Source organism: Natator depressus, chromosome 3 (genome assembly GCF_965152275.1).
Source record: "Natator depressus isolate rNatDep1 chromosome 3, rNatDep2.hap1, whole genome shotgun sequence".
Taxonomy (NCBI): domain Eukaryota; kingdom Metazoa; phylum Chordata; order Testudines; family Cheloniidae; genus Natator; species Natator depressus.
In genome coordinates this window covers 8048471-8068183 of record NC_134236.1, presented here as the reverse complement: position 1 = coordinate 8068183, position 19713 = coordinate 8048471, and the positions used below count along the sequence as shown (strand labels likewise).

General features: G+C 56.3%; 1 protein-coding gene across 1 annotated transcript; it reads right to left on the bottom strand.

Moving 5' to 3' along the window:
- Positions 1-782: 782 nt before the first annotated feature.
- On the bottom strand, positions 783-16451 carry TRIM35 (tripartite motif containing 35). The gene is made up of 6 exons (XM_074947352.1): positions 15927-16451; positions 12894-12989; positions 9970-10200; positions 7829-7851; positions 6804-6925; positions 783-1604 (listed from the first exon to the last, which is right to left on the bottom strand). Exons 1-6 carry the CDS (start codon positions 16347-16349, stop codon positions 1039-1041), a joined length of 1461 nt encoding a protein of 486 aa, XP_074803453.1. The 5' UTR covers positions 16350-16451; the 3' UTR covers positions 783-1038.
- Between the last annotated feature and the right edge of the window lie 3262 nt (positions 16452-19713).

Sequence of the window (19713 nt, the reverse complement as noted above, 5' to 3'; positions counted from 1 at the left end):
TGACAGGCAGGAGTCCGAGATCAGGAACATTCGCTCATTTCCCCTTGGCCACCCAGCCAGAACACAGGACCTGTTCGGGATCTCTATTGACTTGGCCTGGATTTGAGCCTATTACCTTGGACGAAGAGGCTTTGTAGGTTATGACCAATCCCCTGAGGCTTTCAGTCCCCCCCGCTCCCCCATTTTCATATAGGAAAAACAGCTACAGCCCTTTAGTCTGTCAAACTCATTAAACTATTTGTGTGAGAGCTAGGTGCTGGTTTTATGCCAGCCAAGGGATAGAGCGAAGAGGAGGATCTATACATTGCCCTGCAAGGGACCGGTGGTCTAGCTAGTCCAGGATCTTGTCTCAACAGGGGTCTACACTAGATAGTCAAGGGGGAAGGTGCAAGAAATCTTACGCAGGGGTAATTCTGGAATACCATCTGCCCTGAGGGAGTTCCTTGAGTATCTGCTACCCTGCCCTCTAGTAGTTGGTTTATGTGCTGGGGGGGCGGGGAGGGGGAGAGAGGTGTTATAACAGAACAATCTCATTAGCCCACACCCATTTTTTTGAATCCTGAGAAGCTCTTGGCCTCAGCATCATGTGACCAGGAGTTCCACAGACTCCAGGTGTAAAGGAAATGCTTTCCCAACTCAGCTGTGATTTTTTTTCCCCAAAAAAGGAGGGGGAGGGGGTTTGGCAGCTAACGGAACCTTTCCTGACGAAGAGTCGAAGGGAGACGCTTGGAATTTGTGATCCAAAACACAAGCCCCCCGCGGCCACTGCTGGGTCCTGCCACCACAGAGCTTTATTAAAAAGACAAAAAAAAAGAGCCACCATCTGTTATGAAGGCAAACAGTAGAAAATAAAAACCCACCAGTAACAGCTTCCCTTGAGAAAGCCCAAGCAGGAAACCAGGGGCCTGAGGGGGTTGGTCCATTGGAGGAGGACATCCTGATGGGCCGCCCTGTAGAACGGCGCTTGGAAGCAGCAGGCCAGGGGGAATGGAGGATGGGAAAGGGGTGAGGGAGCCTTTACTGGTTGTATGGAGCAGCCTAAAGTGGAAGGTCCTCCTTGACCAGGACGCGCAGAGGGCAGATCCTGAGAGACCCGGGTGGCATATCAGGCTTTGGGTTGCCCACGTAGAAATAGGGGAAAACCTCGCCACTGAACGGCTCATGGAAGGTGTAGATGTGGCTCTTCTGGTCGGCGTCGTAGAAGGAGAGCTCGCCCTCGTCGCAGTCCAGTTCCACCCGGATCCGCTTGAGGTCCCGGAGCGCCGTCTCCGACCTGGCCGAGTTGGAGGCCCGGCACATCTCGCTGTCGGCGCCCTGCAGGCGGTAGATGTACCAGAAGCCCGAGCGGGCGTCATGGTGGAAGTTCCACCGGCGGCCGCCCCGCTCCTTGGCCACGCCCACGCGCCAGTTCGTGAGCCCGCCCAGGTCCACCTCCCACGCGTGGGAGCCCTTGGAGAAGCCCCGGGAGCCCAGGATGCAGGGGGCCGAGGAGAAGCGCTCGGGGTTGTCCACCAGTAGCTTGTAGCCGCCGTTGGTGATGCTGGTGAGGTTGCTGGAGACAGAGAGCCAGCCCGCGGCGGAGTTGGGGTCAAAGCTGAAGGGAACTGAGAAAGGAGATTTGTCAGGAGGTGCCAGGAGCTGCCTTCGGAGCTACCGTCATGCGGGTGCCAGGCGTAGCCCAGGGCAAAACATCCCACCTGCCACCCTCCATCACCCAACCGCTCCCCCAGCCCACTGCTTGTGTCTGGGGAAAGCCCCAGTCCAGACTCATAACCCCCACCAACACACCTTCAAGTCCCTCCTCAGAACAACCCTGGCTGAACGCCGGGAGGCATGTGGGTCACGCTGCTCCCAACTGGCTGAGCCCCACGCACCTCCTATTGTCTGCACAACCCCGTCTCTCCACTGGCTCCGGCTCGTCTTGAGGACCGTCAGCCCTTTGGGGCCAGGGCTCTCACTGGCCGGGCATTTGTACAACACCGAGCACGGCACCGCTGGGGGGCAGCCAGGCATTGCGGCAGGGGAAGCATTTGCCACGCCTGCGCCCTGCAGGGAACGCTACCGCCGAAGTACAGCGGATCTCCCCAGCACTGCTGCGCCTTGCTCCAGGCTACCCCGGGGAGGCAGAGCAGCAAGAGCCCGCTCTCCCAGCTGAGCCGGACAGCTGGAAGTGACACAGCCCAGCCACGCGGGGAGCCCGCCGCAGAGCTGAGAACGTGACCACAATCCCCAAGTCCCGGAGCACCACAGGCCATCTTCCCTCCCTCTTTCTGGCTCTAAACCCATGTCAGTGATAAGATTTCTAGGGCCTGTCCAAATGAGACCCTTCCACCAGAGCTCAGTGGGTTTTTTCCTATTAAGTGTTTCAAAGGGCAACACAGTGTCCACCTTAATTCTATTTTAACCGTTTTTGGCATGGGAACACCCATAATTTTTTAGGACCTGGACGAGCGTTGGGCCCTCCGCCCTGTAGGCCCCCCGGCTCGGCCTGCAGCGGCAGGCCATCGGCGCTGCTGGAGAGTTACCAGCAATGCCAACGTCGCCCGTGCAGAGCAACCTGCGATCAGCCTCGGTCGTCTCTCAGGAAGGTTCCAGCCGGTGGCCGGTGTGATCAGGGCCTGGGAGGTCTCGTTCAAGTTCTGCCGTGACGGCGGGTGAACGTGGATCTGCACCCAGCTCAACGTTTCGTAGGCCGGGATCGTCACCCTCCACGTCCCAGACAGCGTGGGGTGTCGGCACCCGACATGCATTGCCCAGGGGCCTCAGCCCAGACTGCTCTCCCCAGCTGCAGAGGGCTCTCTACCCCGGTGTGACTCCTGGAGTCAGTGGGTTACACCCAGGATGAAGCTGGCCCATAGGGATTTTTACACGCTCTTATCAAGCCCCCCCAGCGCCACCATCCCGGCTGCGACTCGACTCCAGCCGGCCCTGGCTGTTCACCCCCTAGCCCAGACAACGTGATCCTACTGTGCTAGCAGAAGCGGCCTCCCCTCTCTCCGCCCTGCACTGCACTGACGGATCGAAGCCACCAGCTCGCTGCAGGGCGTGAATCAGCCGGACGGCCCCATCCCGTACCCGGCGCTGTCCTGTGTGCAGTCGGGGGGTGGGGGGGGAGACTCAGAGCAGGGGCCTCGCCCCTCACAGCCCAGATTCCCCGTGACTAGCAGGCTCCTCACCTTGTTATCATGACAGCAGCGTGTGTGCAGAGCGCAGAACCAGCCACGTCTGGTTAACCCCTTATGCGCCAAAGCCACAGGCGAGGACGGACCGGAGCCTGATGTTCTGGGCAAGGTCCCCCCCGCCCAAGGCTCTCCCTGCACATCCCCAGCGAAGCCCCTGCTGCTGCACGCCTAAGCCTGCAGATGAGCGCTGCCAATACGCCTCAGCCCCGAGCAGCAGCACCCCCTGGTGGAAACCCCTGACGTAACCATTTCATCTTCAGATGTAGCACCCCCGGCGAGCCTAGAGCGAAGCCCTGTATGCATGTGAAAGAAACAGTGCCACAGAATCTCTGTGGATAGAAATTCCATGCCTGAATAATAAATATATTACTGACACCCACGCAGGTGATTGTGAAATGCTCAGGGAGACGAGAGAGGCTACAACAGAAAACCCAATAATAATGGGGGATTTCAACTATCCCCATGTGGACTGGGTACATGTCACCTCAGGACAGGCTGCAAAGATAACATTTCTACACTCTATCAACGACTGCTTCCGGGAGCAGCTCGTCCTGGCAATCACAAGGGGAGAGGCAATTCTTGATTTAGTCCTAAGTGGCACAAAGGATCTGGTCCAAGACGTGAATATGGTTGCTCTCACTGTGTGGTTCAGCTACCATGTAATTATATTTAAACAGCCTCGTAGGGTTGAAAATACCCCAGAAGCATTTAACTTCCGAAAGGGGAACTACACCAAAATGACGAAGCTAGTGAAACAGAAATGAAAAGGCACAGCCACAAGAGTGAAATGCCTGCAAGCTGCAGGGAAACTTTTTTAAACCACCATAATAGAAGCTCAAACTATATGTTACCGCAAAAAAAAAACAAAAAACAAAAAAACAACCACCAACCAGAGGACCAAAAAAATAAAAATGCCACCATGGCTAAACAGAGTAAAAAAAGGAGATTAGAGGCAAAAAGGGATCCTTTAACAATTGGAAGTCAACTCCCAACTGAGGAAAATAGAAAGGAGCATCAACTCTGGCAAGTCAAGTGTAAAAGTACAATTAGACAGGCCAAAAAAAGAATTTGTCTTTTGCTAGTTCTCTTCAAACTAAACAGCAAAAAAAATCACAAAGTTAAGTCCATCAGAAGCAGGAAGCTGCCAAACAACCAGTGGGGCCACTGAATGACTGAAATGCTAAAGGAGCACTCAAAGACGACAAGACCATTGCAGAGAAGCTAAATGAATTCTTTGCATTGGTCTTCACTGCAGAGGACGTGAGGGACATTCCTACACCCAGGCCGTTCTTTCTAGGTGACAGACCTGAGGAACTGTCCCAGACGGAGGTGTCAGTGCAGGAGGTTTTGGAACAACTCGATACATTACACAGTAATAAGTCACCAGGACCAGACGGTAGTCACCCAAGAGTTCTGAATTAACTCAGATACGAAACTGAAGAACTACGAACTGTGGTATTTAACCTACCACTTAAATCAGTCTGTGTTCGGTAACTGGAGGGTAGCTAATGTAATGCCAGTTTTTTAAAAAGGCTCCAGAGGTGATCCTGGCAATTACAGGCCAGTGATCACTAACTTTAGTTTCAGCCAATTTGCCTGGTACTGGACTAAAGAATAGAGTAGGTCATGCTGACACATGGATGAACACGATTTTGGGGGGGAAGAGTCAACACTGCTTTTGTAAAGGGAAATCATGCCTCAGCAATCTATTAGAATTCTTTGTGTGTGTCAATAACAATAAACATGGGGACAAGGGGGATCCAGTGGATACAGTGTACTTGGACTTTCAGAAAGCCTTTGACAAGGTCCCTCACCAAAGGCTCTTCGCAAACCAAGCAGTCATGGGATAAGAGGGAAGATTTCTCTCATGGATCAGTAGCTGGTTAAAAGATAAGGCACACACGGGAGGAATAAACAGTCAGTTTTGACAGGAGAGAGGGAAATAGCAGATTCCCCCTAGGATCTGTACTGGGACCACTGCTGTTCAACATATTCATAAACGATCTGGAAAAAGGGGTAAAGAGTGAGGTGGCAAAGTTTCCAGATGATACAAAACTACTCAGGATAGAAGTTAAGTCCAATGCTGACTGCGAAGATTACAAAGGGATCTCACTAAACTGAGTGACTGGGCAACAAAAGAGCAGATGAAACGCAGTGTGGATAAAAGCAAAGTAATGCCCATTGGAAAACAATCCCAACTATACACACAAACTGATGGAGTGTAAATGAGCTGTTACCATTCAAGAAAGAGCTTGGAGTCATTGTGGAGAGTTCTCTGAAAACATCCTCTCAATACTCAGCAGCCGTCAAAAAAGCAAACAGAATGTTAGGAACCATTCGGAAAGGGGCAGATAAGAAGACTCATAATATCATGCTGCCACTACGTAAAGCCACAGTACGCCCACCCCTTGAATACTGCGTGCAGATCTGGTCGCCCCATCTCAAAAAAAGATATATTAGAATTGGAAAAAGTACAGAGAAGGGCAACAAATAAGGAGATTATAAATCCTGGGACTGTTCAGCTTAGAAAAAGAGATGAATAAGGAGGGATATGAGAGAGGTCTATAAAATCATGACTGGTGCAGAGAAAGTGAATTAGGAAGTGTTATTTACTCCTTCTCATAACACACAAGAACCAGGGGTCCCGCAACGAAATTAAGAGGCAGCAGGTTTAAAAGAAACAGAGGAAGTATTTCTTCACACAACGCATGGTCAACCTGTGAACTCCTTGCCAGGGGATGTTGTGAAGGCCAAAAATATAACTGGGTTCAAAAAAGAACTAAAATTCCCATGGAGGATTGGTCCGTCAGTGGCTATTAGCCACGATGGTCAGGGGCACAACGCCATGCTCTGGGTGTCCTAAGCCTCTAACTGCCAGAAGCTGGGACTAGCCAACAGGGGATGGATCACTAGGTAATTGTTCTGTTCCTTCCCTGTGAAGCACCTGGCACCAGCCACTGATGGCAGACAGGATACTGGGCTAGATGGACCCTTGGTCTGATCCAGTATTGTCATTCTTAGGTGCTTGTGTGTGTCCCACTGCCCTCTAGTGGATACAATGGGGATCTGCATATGTGTAAGTCTGAAGACGGGGCTGCCTTTCTAGCTCAAATGTAAGAGGGGAGAGTTGAAGCTTTCCTCTCCACCAGTTTACAATTCAGTTTAGCAGCATCTGGAGTCTGTTTATGCAGCATCTGTGGCTGCTACATGTAACCCACTGTTCAGGGAGCGTTATTCTCTGCTGATCGGGGACAGAGGAGGAATCGGTTATAGCTCCCAGCCAGCAGGTTTGGTCAGGCTCTTAGCTCCTGCACCATAAGACACAAACCAGCCTGGCTTACATGTGCCAGTGTAACAACCCCACAACCAGGTCGTCAGCAGGGTTTGAACCCACAGCCTTCAACGCCACAGGCCTCTAGCACCTGAGCTAAACGAGCAAGTCCATCAGCAGTAGTAGGCTGTTAGCCTCCACGTGGCCCAGCCCGAGTACCTTTGAAGGCATGCAAAGGTCCATGGTGCTCCCAGCCTTGAAGTCTGAGCAGCCCTGTGGCTCTAAGTTACCCGGTGCATCGGCCACCACCTGCCCGCCTCACTCACTGCCCAGTGTCCTCAGCGCCTTACCCACTGTAATGATGTCCAGCATCTTCTTCCACACGTCGTACTGCAGGGACCCCAGGAACTTGGGGACATCAACCAGCATCCCTGGTGGGATGGCTTCTGGCTCCTCTGCCGTGCAGGCAATTCTGGGGAAATGCGGGAGAAGGTTACACGGAACCGGTTGGGAGAGGCCATGTTCTAGGGGGTTAATGCAAAGGATCGCTTAAGTGGGGGAGGGCATTCTGTCCTGCCTGCAGGTGATGGTTACAGTCCAATGTCCCACCACTGAGGCTGGGCCAGGGATGGAGATCTCCAAGGCACTGCTGAGTCAGGACAGCACTCCATTCTCAGGGTCAGCCCAGCATGAGAATAGGGGGCACTGTGCTGAGGGAGGGGGTGTCTTTCAAACGGGGCTTTGAAACCAAATCCTCAGTGGTTCCAGAGCACTTTCCCTGGCTAGATTCCAGCTTGGGTAGTTACAGTCTGTCTGCAACTGCCCTTCGTTCATTTGGAGACAGGACCCTTCATTTCCAGGCCTGAACGGCAGCCTAGGGTCATTCCCAGGGGAGGGAGGGAGGGAGGGAGCAAAGCTGAAATTCCTGCCTTGGGTACTGGAGATTAGCCCTGGACCAGCCCTTCAGGGCCCAAGGTGGAGCTTGGAGGGTGGGATTAGAATTGTTTCAACCCAGATTTCGCACCTCAAGCTCATCTTTACCACGTGCAACTTGTAAATTGCTCTGGGACCCGCGGACCGTGAGCTGCCTTGTCAGAGGTGCTTGGCACTGGCAGGAATTGCTGGTACTCTGCACCCTCGAAAACAAGGATCTCTCCGAAAGTACCACCTCCACCTATTCGCAGCAGCGGCCACATGTATCCCGCAGCGTTTTAATGATGTCCCCCCGCGGGAAGGTTTCGATGTGGGGTCTGTGTCACGGACAAAGCTGTTTCGCACAGGATTGGCAACGCCGTGGGAATTGACGTACGAGGGCCAGGTTTGATCCAATAAACCCCAGCTGCACATTCGGGATTTCAAACGCTCAGGAACCTACCTGCGCTTGCGGTTCTTGTGTTTCTGAAAGAGGAGAGAGACGTCGCACGTTAAACCTGCATGAGGAGCTTTTGTAACGATCAGAGGAATCGTAGAATACCAGGGTTGGAAGGGACCTCAGGAGGTCATCTAGTCCAACCCCCTGCTCAAAGCAGGGCCAATCCCCAGTTTTTGCCCCAGATCTCTAAATGACCCCCTCAAGGATTGAACCCTGGGTTTAGCAGGCCAATGCTCAAACCACTGAGCTATCCCTCCCCACCCCGACGATGGTGGGCAGAACTGACAACGGTGGGCAGAAACGTGCCCTGGAGACCAGGCTCTTATGCACTGGAGCATCTGACTGCACAAGCTGGGGAGGGCGGTGGGGGAGAGGGGGTTGTATTTCTCATGCCCAGGACTGGGGCAACCCAAAGTGCAAAACCCCCACAACAAAACCACATGCTTCTGAGCAGGTTTCAGAGAGAATTTACATTGAAAACGTGATTGTTTCGCCCAAACAGCCCGGAAGAGGTGCCGACTCACAACACAGGCAGGAGACAGGCAAGGTCTCCTTTCCCGGTTGCATCGCATTCCCTTCTAGTTATTCCCTCCCCTCCCAGTCCCTTCTGTAGCACGCTAAAGGCTCGTCTACACTTGAAACACTACAGCGGCGCAGCTGCAGCTTCAGTGTAGACACTCCGGGGTTCTCCCACTGGCGGAGGTAATCCACCTCCCAGAGGCGGTAGCTAGGTCAATGGAAGAATTCTTCCATCAACTCAGCGCTGGCTACACAGGACTCAGGCTGGCTTAGCTACGTCACTCGGGCGGTGGATTTTTCTCACCCCGAGCAACGAAGCTGGGTCGACCTCATTTTCTAGTGCAGACCCGCCCTAAGGGGTTTGCTTTCATCCCGAGCGATTACACCCTTCAAATACAGGGACAGAGCCTCAGCTGGTGTCAATCAGGGGAGCTCCACCTAGCTCAGAGTTTTTATGCCCCTCAGCCGAGCTGCATGTATCGAGCCCTGGGAACCCTCTCGCTCGCTGCAAGTCACGCCCACCCCCCCAGCCCTTGATCCTTTGTGGCTCTGGGCATCATGTGTCCAAACCCTCTCCGATGCACCAACGTCCTTGGTGGAGCGGTTCTCGGAACGGATGCCAGCTACCAAGAGCCATATGGAGGGGGACCCACCACTCCTTACCCAAAACTGCAACAGTCGTTTTTTGCTGCCACTTCACATCAGAGCTGGGTCCAGAGGTGAAAGTAAGCTGGTAGGCCCCGGTACAGCATACCAGCAAGAGCCGGTGCACCGTACTGGGGCAGCCCGGCTCCCCCCTCGGGGCGGCCCTGTCCCCAGGGGGCAATTTAAAGAACCTGGGGCTCCCAGCAGTCCCAGAGCCCTGGGGTAGCGGGGGCTCCGGGGGCTATTTAAAGGGCCAGGGCTCCAGCTGCCTCTGCCGCCCCGGTCCTTTAAATAGCCGCTGGAGACCTGCCGCTTCCCCAGAGCTCCGGCGGCTAATTAAAGGATGGGGGCAGTAGAAGCAGGGGAGCCCCGGGCCCTTTAAATAGCCCCCGGAGCCCCAGGCTGCTGTTGCTACCCTGGTGGGGGAGGGGGGAAGGAGGAGAAGGAGGGGGGCACTTACCTTACAGGGTGGGCTGGGGCTGGCTCTGATCCCCTTCTGCCCTAGGCCCCGCCCCTTCCGGGGGCCAAAGCTGGCCCCAGCGTACCGGTAAGTCACTTGACTTACTTTCACCCCTGGCAGGGTCTCATGCCCTGCCCCCACCCTGTTAAGCACCATTTCAGATTATTGTTCCCAGACAAATTGCAGTTTATGTCCTGCCTTGGTCTCTAGATCCTCTCCGTTATTTCTCAGGGGGGTAAAGGCTCCCACACAGAGGCCCCCGGCGGCTCTGGAAACCGGTGGTTATTTGGTCCCAGGAGAGGCAGGCGGCTGCACTGGCTATAGCCGAAGACTAACGATGACCATGTGTTAACAATTGCACTACAGATCATTTGAGCAGAAACCTGGGTGGAGCTTTGACAGTGGGCAGAGCTAGGATGTACTTTGACCACTCCCCCTACCCGCAACTCCCCCATCTGACTCGGGGGGGCCCAAGGTGAGCACTGCAGGCATAGGGAGGAGGGCGGGAGGGTGGCATTACCCTGAGGAAGGAGACGTCGTCCTCTGTCAGGTCAGCCTGCAGCTGGTTGACCTCGTGCAGCAGAGCATCGCTGTCCTCCGACAGCTTCTTGATCTTGCCCTCAATCAGGCCCTGCTTGTGCCGGGCCTCCTCGTGCAGCTCCGACAGCACGGCCTTCTCCTCGCCCCGCAGGAACTCGTGCAGCTTCTCAAACTCCTTCCTGATCTGATCCTCCAGCCTGGCAACCTCCACCTGCCCGGAGGGAGGAAGAGCAGGACCATAGCAGCGACCTGACTTAGACCCGGACCTTTCCACCCCCACGGGGTCACTGCACCCAACAGCCCCCCTCAGGTCAACAGGACCCCACTCTAGGACAGGAAGGGAAGAATGTTATTTGTATGGCAGTGGCACCTAGCTAGGGTGCTGCACAAACACATAGCCGGAGGGCCCCTGCCCCAAGGAGTTTACAATCGAAAAAGACTGACCAGAGTTTTCCTAATGACTTTTTCATTAGAAAGAGTCCGTTCTGTCCAAATCTTGGGGGCACTCAAACCGTCTGAGGCTGAAGAATCTTTTGATTTTTCAACACAAAAAAAATGAAAGCAAAAAATGTGAGTTTTGTGTTTCCCAGGTGGAAAACATTTTGGGTTTCGGGCCCCCTGGAAAAATTGAAAAGGGAGGGGGAGAGCTGAAAACCCAAACGGGGGGAAGGGAGTTCAAAGCCCAAATCAAAACGTTTCATTTCAAAATGAAAATGTATCTTTTTCCATCCAAAAATTGATGTTTTTTCTGGGGGGGATGGAGGGGGGGGAGAGAAGAAGAAGGATTTTTGACCAGCTCTGCTAAATAGGGCACAGGGCAGGAGCCCCATTGGGCTGATGGGGAATGGACGCAGAAGTGGTGAAATGACTTGCCTGAAGTCCCACAGAGTCTGACAGAGCCAGCAGCTGAACCCAGATCCTGAGCCCCACTCCCCGACCCCCAGCCCCCAGGGCATGCCTTCGCTCCCACAGGGAATCCCTCGGAGGACTGCCACATTATAGCTTATTCCTTTGGACACCAGCAGGACCCCACCGGCTGCCATCACCCGGAAGAGCCATTGGCCCTTGGGTTTCCCAGCAGTGGGCCGGAGCTCTAGAGACTGGCCAGCATTTCCCACCCAGTGACAGCCTCCTGTCGGAAAGCAGCCTCCGTGACCGCTCAGTCCATTTCAGAGTCAAGGTGGGCTCCAGGGTAGGGGAAGCTACAGACCTCCGCTGGGCTTGCAATAGTTAAACCAGCCACACCTGTGGTCACCCGGCCAATCGTTCTACTAACCGGTCCCAGGGCTTAAGCGTGCTGGAGAATGATGAGCCACACGGACTGAGTGCCCCCCCAACCCCCCCATACGGCACTCCCCACTCACCTCAGCTCCCCCAGAGCTCTCACAGCAACAACTGCTCTCACCTTGCCGATGTCATCCCCAGGGGAGTTTGCTTTTTTCTCCCCAGGTCACCAAACCTGGTCCACAGGCCTCCCACTGCCCAGGACCCTCGGAGGACAAGGCCAGGGCGAGCCCTCCCCAGCCCAGGGCATCCCACAAGCAGGCAATTCTCCAAGGCACAGCGGACAGCTGGAGGCCTCTCTGCCATTGCAAAGGAATGGGAATCAGGTGCCCGGCTCCCGTTTGTGCCTTTGGGAATCTCTCCGCCTCCCTACACGGTCCATTGGGGGGGGTTTCAGGCATCTTCACCAGTGGCCTCTGGTACGTTCCCAAAGATCTCTGCGGACTTGCCCGTGCTTGTCGCGATGGGACTAAGAAGGGCAAAGCCCAGGGCTCCCAGCTGCTTGCTGGGCTGCGGCAGGGGTTGAAAGGTGCATGTGCGGTGCACCCCGCTGCTGCCACGTTACTCCAGCCCCCACCCTCCCAATCCCCAGTCCTGATCCCTAGGCACACAACCGACAGGGGCGGATTCTCCCTCCTGAGACCCCAGCCTGTCTCCCCACAACACTCCTGCTGTTACGTGGGATTGCTGGCACGGGATAGGGGCAGCGTTCCATCCCAGAGGTGGCTGCATTTCTGCCATGGGAGTGTGATCCACTAGGTACGGTTTGCAAAGGGCCTTTGGATCCTGTGGGACAGAAGGCTCCATTGAGAGAAGTTTTCAAACAAGGCCCAGCCTCCAGCACTGGTCACACAGGGAGAATAGGGGGCCCTGGGCTGTGACACCAACTCAGTAACTCATGGCTCAACTCAGCCCCCCCGGCAGCAGCGAGAAAGACTCAGCAGCCAATTCCCTGTGGGTTGGGCCCCACAAACAATAAGGCCAGCTGCAGGTTTGCAATCAGCTAAGACCCACCCCACCCCTCCCTTTGCAGCTCCTGTAGGACTAATCTCTTGGCTTTAAGATTAAACTCGATAAGTTTATGGAGGAGATTGTATGATGGGATAACATCATTTTGGTAATTAATTGATCTTTAAATATTCATGGTAAATAGGCCCAATGGCCTGTGATGGGATATTAGATGGGGTGGGATCTGAGTTACCCAGGAAAGAATTTTCTGTAGTATCTGGCTGGTGAATCTTGCCCATATGCTCAGGGTTCAGCTGATCGCCATATTTGGGGTCAGGAAGGAATTTTCCTCCTGGGCAGACTGGAAGAGGCCCTGGAGGTTTTTCGCCTTCCTCTGTAGCATGGGGCACGGGTCACTTGCTGGAGGATTCTCTGCTCCTTGAAGTCTTTAAACCACGATTTGAGGACTTCAATAGCTCAGACATAGGTGAGAGTTTTATCGCAGGAGTGGGTGGGTGAGATTCTGTGGCCTGCATTGTGCAGGAGGTCAGACTAGATGATCATAATGGTCCCTTCTGACCTTAGTATCTATGAAAAAAACCTATGACTATCTCCCCAGCCATCCGGGCAGGATGGTGTAATCCACCAACCCACTTCAACCTGGTGGTTTACCTGGTTGTGCTTGGAGATGGACTCATACGACCGCCGGACTGTCCCGAAATCCTTCACCTTGTCCCGCAGGGAGTTCTCCATGTTCCTCCATTTGGCCTGCAGGAAGGAGATGTTCCTTATAGAACACGTTCCTTGATAGGGTGACCGGATGTGCCAATAAAATCGGGACTGTCCCGATATTTAACCCTTTGTCCTGCATCCCGATCGATATACGATCAGGACTCCATTTGTCCCGATATTCAGGTAAGGAGACGAGCGGGAAGGAGGCACCAACTCCGTGGGTGCTCCAGGGCTGGTGCACCCACAGGGAAAAATGCAGCCAAGCTCCTCCGTCCTCACCTCATTCTCCTCCCCTCTCTCCAGCGCACCGCGTCCCCGCTCCTCCCAGTGCTTCCCGCCACCTAACAGCTACTTGGAGGCACTTTGGACTTTCCAGGAGGGAGAGGGAGGAGTGGGAAGGCAGTGGGGCCGGGGCGGGGACTTGGGGGAAGGGGGTGGGTGAGCACCCACCTGGCAGAGGGGAAGTCGGTGCCGTAGGGGCAAGTGGCGTGTGAAGAGGCGAGTGGCGGGGTGAAAAGGCGGGTGGGCGGGCGAGCGGCGGGCGGGGTGAAAAGGCGAGTGGCGGGCGAGGCGGGGTGAAGAGGCCAGCGGTGGGTGGGGAACTGAGGACACAGCAAGCCAGCGGCGGGCCGGGGGATGAGGAAGGGCGCAGGGTGGGGGCTGAGCGGGGAGGGGGCAGGACCTGGGGCAGAGCCTGGGAGGAGTGGGGGTGTCCCCCCCCGATATTTCACTGTTGTGATCTGGTCACCCTATTCCTCAATGGCAGGCCTTTGTCAGGGACCCCTTTTATTTTTATACATATACATATGTGTGTGTGTATAAAGACACACACACACACACTCACTCTCGCTCGCTCGCTCGCTCCCCCCACCCCGTGTGAAATCACACCAGCTCATTAAGAGTGTTCCCTCTTGTTTTTCCCATCCATGTGCAGACTGAATTTTGTCATGTGCACCAATATGGAGCTGATGGGTGACATGTGGCAGGGGTGGGGCCGAGGGGACCGGCATGTGGTAGGGTTCAGGGCTGGGGCAGAGGGTTGGGGTGCGGGGGGGGGAGTGAGGACTCCGTCTGGGGGTGCAGGCTCTGGGGTAGGGCCAAGGATGAGGGGCTCAGGGCTGGGGGCAAAGGCTCTAGGATGGGGCTAGGGATGAGGGATTTGGGGTGCAGGCTGCCCCAGGGCTACAGCAGGGAGAAAGGACTCCCCCCAGCTCTCTCCCCGCACAGCAGCACTTGGGCTGGGGTGGAGAGGCACCTCTCCCCAGGGCTGGGTTGGGGCCGGCAGGGAAAGGCATCTCTCCTTGCCGCAGCCCTGAACCCCTGCGTGGGGGAGAGAGAGGTGGTGGGGGAGTCCTGTCTCCCGGCTAGCTCATTAATAATAACGAGTTGCATTTCGCTAGCCCTTTCCCTCTGGGGACCTCCAAGCACCTTACAAACATCAATCTAGCCTCAGGAATCTACGCTGAAGCAGGAGAGTTTAGAAGACAACCCCCAAGGCACTGCCCCAGGGGCAGGTGAGCCAGTGAATGCCTCTTGCAGGGTTTTCTGCACCTTCCTCTGAAGCATCTGGTCCTGGCCACCGTCCAAGACAGGACCCTGGGCTAGAGGAGCCCTGGGCCTGATCCTGTCTGGCAATCCCCATGTTCCCCATGCTGATTCTCCCCGTTTTACAGACAGGAAGCATCCACCAAGAGGGTCAGTGACTCACGCCCGCTCACAGCATAGCTGGGATGAGAGCGCAGGAGGCCTGACTGCCTGGGCTGTGTCTCAACCACTAGGCCATGCTACCCTCCCTGTGCACTGTCAGTCGGAGTTATAAACAGATTTCAGAGCCTGCTCCAAGGGCTGCTGCAGCGTTTGAATTAAGGCACGGCCCCCTCCCGGGTGACTCACTCGGCCAGTGACGACAGCAGCTCCAATTTCCCTTTTCCGGCTGGAAGAGCAAAACTGCAGCCTGGAGATCGGCCCTGCTCCCTGGCTCGTGAGTGGGGAGAGGCCCCAGAGCATCACTGCTCTGCCTCTGTCTCTTGTCCTCCCTCCATGCCAGTGCTAAGCAAACGTCACTGCCCTTGCCCCGTGGATCCCGCTCTCCAGGCCTGGGGCCGTGGCAGGATCATTGCTGGAGAAGGGGCCATTCCCCGTCCAAGGTCACAAACCATCTCCAGGCTGGGGATAGTGGGGGCCGGGCCAGAGCTCTCTCCAGCGCCTGCCATGCTGCTAACAGGGCAAGCGACAGCCCTGGGTGTCCTGCCTGTGGGCACTGGGCGGGCGAGCACATGGCACACCAGCTTTCTTAATACACCCCAGCAACTGGGCCATGCGGAGAGAAGAGGAGAGGAGAGGAGCTGGCAGAGCAGTGAAGCGGCACCCTTACAGCCAGGGTACCTTGGAAGCAGTCAGAGCAAGAGCAGAGACCTGGTGCCTTTCACGCAGGACCACCCCCCAACACACAGTCACCCTACAGCTGGCTTCCTGCTTACCGCCGCACCTACTTCCTGCTATTTCCTAAGGGGAGCGCCATCAAAATCCCAGTCCCAGGGTCTCAGGCAGTTCGCATGTCAGGAGGGGCTGCACATACATGTCATTCTGCAAGGGGGGAAAACTGTGTACCCCCCCCCCATCTGAGGCCCACGTCCCCGCAGCAAAATTCCCCTCCCTCTGGGCGATCCAAGGTGCAGTCCACTCCCAGCGTGGACGTGCCACTGGGTGCATCCCCGTATCCCAGCCGTGCACATCCCTGTATCCGACGCGCAACCCGGCACATACCACGGGTGTGCCCCCATGCCACGGGGTACCGGCCGAGGGCAAATCTCGGGTCCCCGTGCCAGCGCAGGGTCGTCGTGCACGCCTGGGGGGCCGCGCCGCCCAGCACGCGTCCCCGTGTGCGCACCCTCCCCGCCACCGCACGTGTCTCCCCTGCCCGGCCATGCCCGCGGGTCGCTGAGGGCACGTCCTGCCCCGGGGGCCACTCACCCGGTAGTCCTTGGCCGTCTCCGCCACCGGCCGCACCCTGTGGCCCGCGTGCTGCTTGGCGCCCTGGCACGAGGCGCACACCAGCTCCTTGTCGTCCTGGCAGAAGAGCTTGGCCTCCTCGCGGTGCAGGGCGCACAGGGCAGGGCCCCCCGGGGCGCCCCGCCGGCTCTCCTCCCGCAGGAGCATCTCCACCAGGTTGTTGAGCGTGTGGTTGACGCGCAGGTCGCCCAGGGCGGACAGCTCCTTGCACACGGGGCAGGCGTGGCGGGGCTGGTGCTCCCAGGAGCGGCTCACGCAGGCCCGGCAGAAGTTGTGGCCGCAGCCCAGGGTCACGGCCTCTCGGAAGGGGTCGTAGCAGATGGGGCAGAGCAGCTCCTCTTTGAAGCTGGGCGCGGAGGCGGCCGAAGCCGCGGCGGTGTCCATGGCCCTGCAGGGGGCGGAAAGGGAGTCAAACCGGCGCAGAGGGAGAAACACCCCGACTGGGAAAACCCGCCGCCGCCGCTGCTGCGATCCCGGCCGCTGACTCAGGGCGGGAGGAAGCCGGGAGCAGCCCCAGCCGGCGGGGCGGGGTGACGCGGCGTCAGGCCAGTGGGGGGAGCCGCCGCCGCAGCGCCGCGGTGGTGGGCGCGGCCGGCAAGGGGCCTCTTGCTCCCGCCGCGGGGTGGGTGCACGGCGGGGATCGGGCTGTCTCCGCCCCGGGCTCGCTCCCTCCTGCCAGCCGGGGGGGCCCCGGGAAGACCCGCCGCCGCGTAACGCCCCCCAGCCGCCGCATCGCAGGCGCCCGCCCCGGCTGCTGCTGCTGGGTTTTACCTGCGCTCGGAGCCGGCGGCGGCGGGGCCTCGGGCCGGGAGGCACCGTTTGCAGCCGCCCCGGGCTCGGCGCTGCCGGCGGGAGTCTCCGGGCATCGCTGGGGCGATCGGGCCCCGGGAGAGAGGAGCCGCCGCAGCCGGGTCTTTCCTTTTATGTCCCTGGGCTCGGCGGGCTGGAGCCGGCTCCACCCCCGGCCGGCCCCTGCGGGGCTAGGGAGCGGCTCCGGCAGCCCACGCCGGGGTGCGGGGTGCGGCCCGGGAGCGGCGAGTCTCCCCCGCCGGGACGGGCTGTGGCTCGGAAGGGGGCGGGGGACGGACAGAAGAGTCGCTTTCTTCCAACCCTGAACAAGGAGATTGACCAGAATTGGGAAACGGGCTTCGCTTTGCAGCAGCTGTGCGAGCCCCCCCCGCGGCGGAGACCCCTTGGCACAGATCCCCAGGGAGACCCCACGGGTCTTGTCGCCCTCTGATCCAGCTGGCCCTGGGCCTGTGTCCATTGCGCCCTGCCCTGGCCTTGAGAGGGGCCGGGGTTGGGTTTATTAGTGCCATAAATTAATGATTGTCCAGCCCTTTGTTTGTTACCTACCTAAATCCATGCTCCAGGGGCTGGCGCAACGGGGCCTGGGTGGTGCCGAGGCTTGGCTACTGTCCTGGACGCAGGGCACGGGTCTGAGGCTCACACAGAGCCCACCCAGCTGCATGAGAGCCAACGGTGATGCTAGCCTTTTGGCCCGAAGGCCACGGCGGGGTATGGAAATTGTACGGCAGGCCATGAATGCTCACGAAATTGGGGGTCGGGGTGAGGGCTCCAGCTGGGGGTGTGGGCTCTGGGGTGGGGCCAGAAATGAGGAGTTCAGGGTGCAGGAGGGGGCTGGGGCAGTGGGTTGGAGAGGGTGGGGGCTGGGGATGAGGGGTTGGGGGTGCAGGAGGGTGCTCTGGGCGGGGACCGAGGGGTTCAGAGGGTGGGAGGGGGACCAGGGCTGGGGGTTCGGAAGGGGGGGTAAGGGGTCCAGGCTCTGGGCAGCGCTTACCTCAAGCAGCTCCCGGAGGCAGCAGCATGTCCCTCCTCTGGCTCCTATGCGGAGGCATGGCCAGGCAGCCTTGCATGCTGCCCGTGCAGCTCCCATTGGCCTCAGTTCCCGGCCAATGGGAGCTGCAGGGGCAACTTGTGGAGCCCCCTGGATGCCCCTACATGTAGGAGCCGGAACGGGGACATGCCTCTGCTTCTGGGAGCCAGCAGGAGCTTGAGGGCTGAATTAAAACATCTGAAGGGCTGGATGTGGCCCCCGAACCATAGTTTGCCCACCCCTGCTTTAGGGAGGGTCACATTTTCAAGCAGGAAGGGCTAGACGTTTACTATTTTTTAAATGAAAGTGGAGAGTCTCGTGCTCACATGTGTTAGGGGGCTTATTCCTTCACCCACTTACTTCCCTGGTCCTTCTCTCATGAACAGAGAGCAACAATACCCAAAGTCCAAAGGTGCAAACAATTCGATGTTTATTGGGGTGAACTTCCAGCAAGCATGATTCCAGTTTCCTTCCTTAGTATCCTCCTTCCCAGCTCTGACACCACAGAGCCTTACACCTGTGTCCCTGTTCCCATTCCTGCCCTTAGCCAAACATTATTCCAATTTCCTTACCCCCATTCCCTGTTCCCATCTCCCCCACCCACCCACACACCCACCCCCTCCCACCCACGCCCCCTCACTTCCTCATTGACTACAGATTATATAGTAAAACTTGAGTTCTGCTTAGCTATACCTTAACCAATCATTTTCCTGAAATTTAACTAACCAATCCTAACATATTGTAACATGATTATGTAACCAATTATATCCCACCACCTTAATTAGTTTACACCCAGCAAAATTAATTATACAGCAGACAGGAACAATCACAGAACCAGACAGAGATTATACAGACAAACAATAGCAAAGTGGGAACTATAATGACAAGACAATACAGAAGTGAGGATTTCACATCCCAGCTATTGATAAGTGAGTTCTTGCCAGACAGGATGCTATCAAACTAAGTTTCCTTTTACATTTTCTAGGCACTTCCCTTTCTCTGGAGGTGATAGGAATACAATCCTGTCCTGATAGTGCCTAACAGCCCAATAGCACCTTATTTCAATGTGACTAGTTTGGGATGTGAGGATGTGACTGTTCGCTTCCTAGCTTATGGCTGCCTCTGCTGCTTAGCCAAAGGCCTTAGCCTAAGAACAGGGCCTCAGACTGTCACAGTAAGAGAAGGCCCTTACACCGGCAGACAGTGATTTTGATTCTTTCTTTTATACCTCTAGAACTAGCCAAGTGATAAGAATACACCTGAATTCTTAAAGTACAGGCCTTTGCAGAGAGGCCTGAATATCTATATCCTAACAACATGACTTCAGGAGCTGGGGCATTAAGAAAAGCCCCAAACATCATGAGTCTTGTGACAAAATTGTGAGAGCAGAAAACACTGCGTTGGGCCTGATTCTCCATGTCTTGCCCGGTGTGTCCTCATTTGTGGCTGTGGAAAGTGAGGGTAAGACGATTTTACACCCATGTGACCCTCGTGTAAATGACAATCCACCGTGCAAGGTGGTGGAGAATCAGACCCTTGTTTTTACTTCTCTTGGCTTCCCAGTGCATTGTGTCTTATCTGTATTTTTCGTATTCAGACTGTAAACTCTTCAGAGCAGAGACTTATGGGTCTTCTACACTGCTGAGTGCATTGCTGGTGCTTAATAAATATCATTAGCTTTTGGTGCTATCTGGAGCCCACCCAGCATGATGCCAGCAGGATGTGTGGTTGCGTTTTGTGTGTGAGAGAAGCAGATATCTACTAGGAACTGGGTTTACCCATTCCGCCTCTACCATGGGAGGGTAGCATCTTTCTGTCACTCCCCAGCCAAGCCGTGAACTGAGCAGGGAAGTTCTGGATCCTAGTGTCACTCCATTTCCTGTGTGATTTGTTTGCAGGGTGCCCAGCACC

Bases quoted from the DNA above. Each gene is read 5' to 3' on its own strand.
- TRIM35 (XM_074947352.1), bottom strand. From the start codon at position 16,349: ATGGACACCGCCGCGGCTTCGGCCGCCTCCGCGCCCAGCTTCAAAGAG. The intron at 7,852-9,969 runs GTAATGCCACCC...CTCCTCTTTCAG, and splicing joins ACGACGTCTCCTTCCTCAGG to AAACACAAGAACCGCAAGCG. The intron at 1,605-6,803 runs GTAAGGCGCTGA...CTCCTTTCTCAG, and splicing joins GCTGGACATCATTACAGTGG to TTCCCTTCAGCTTTGACCCC.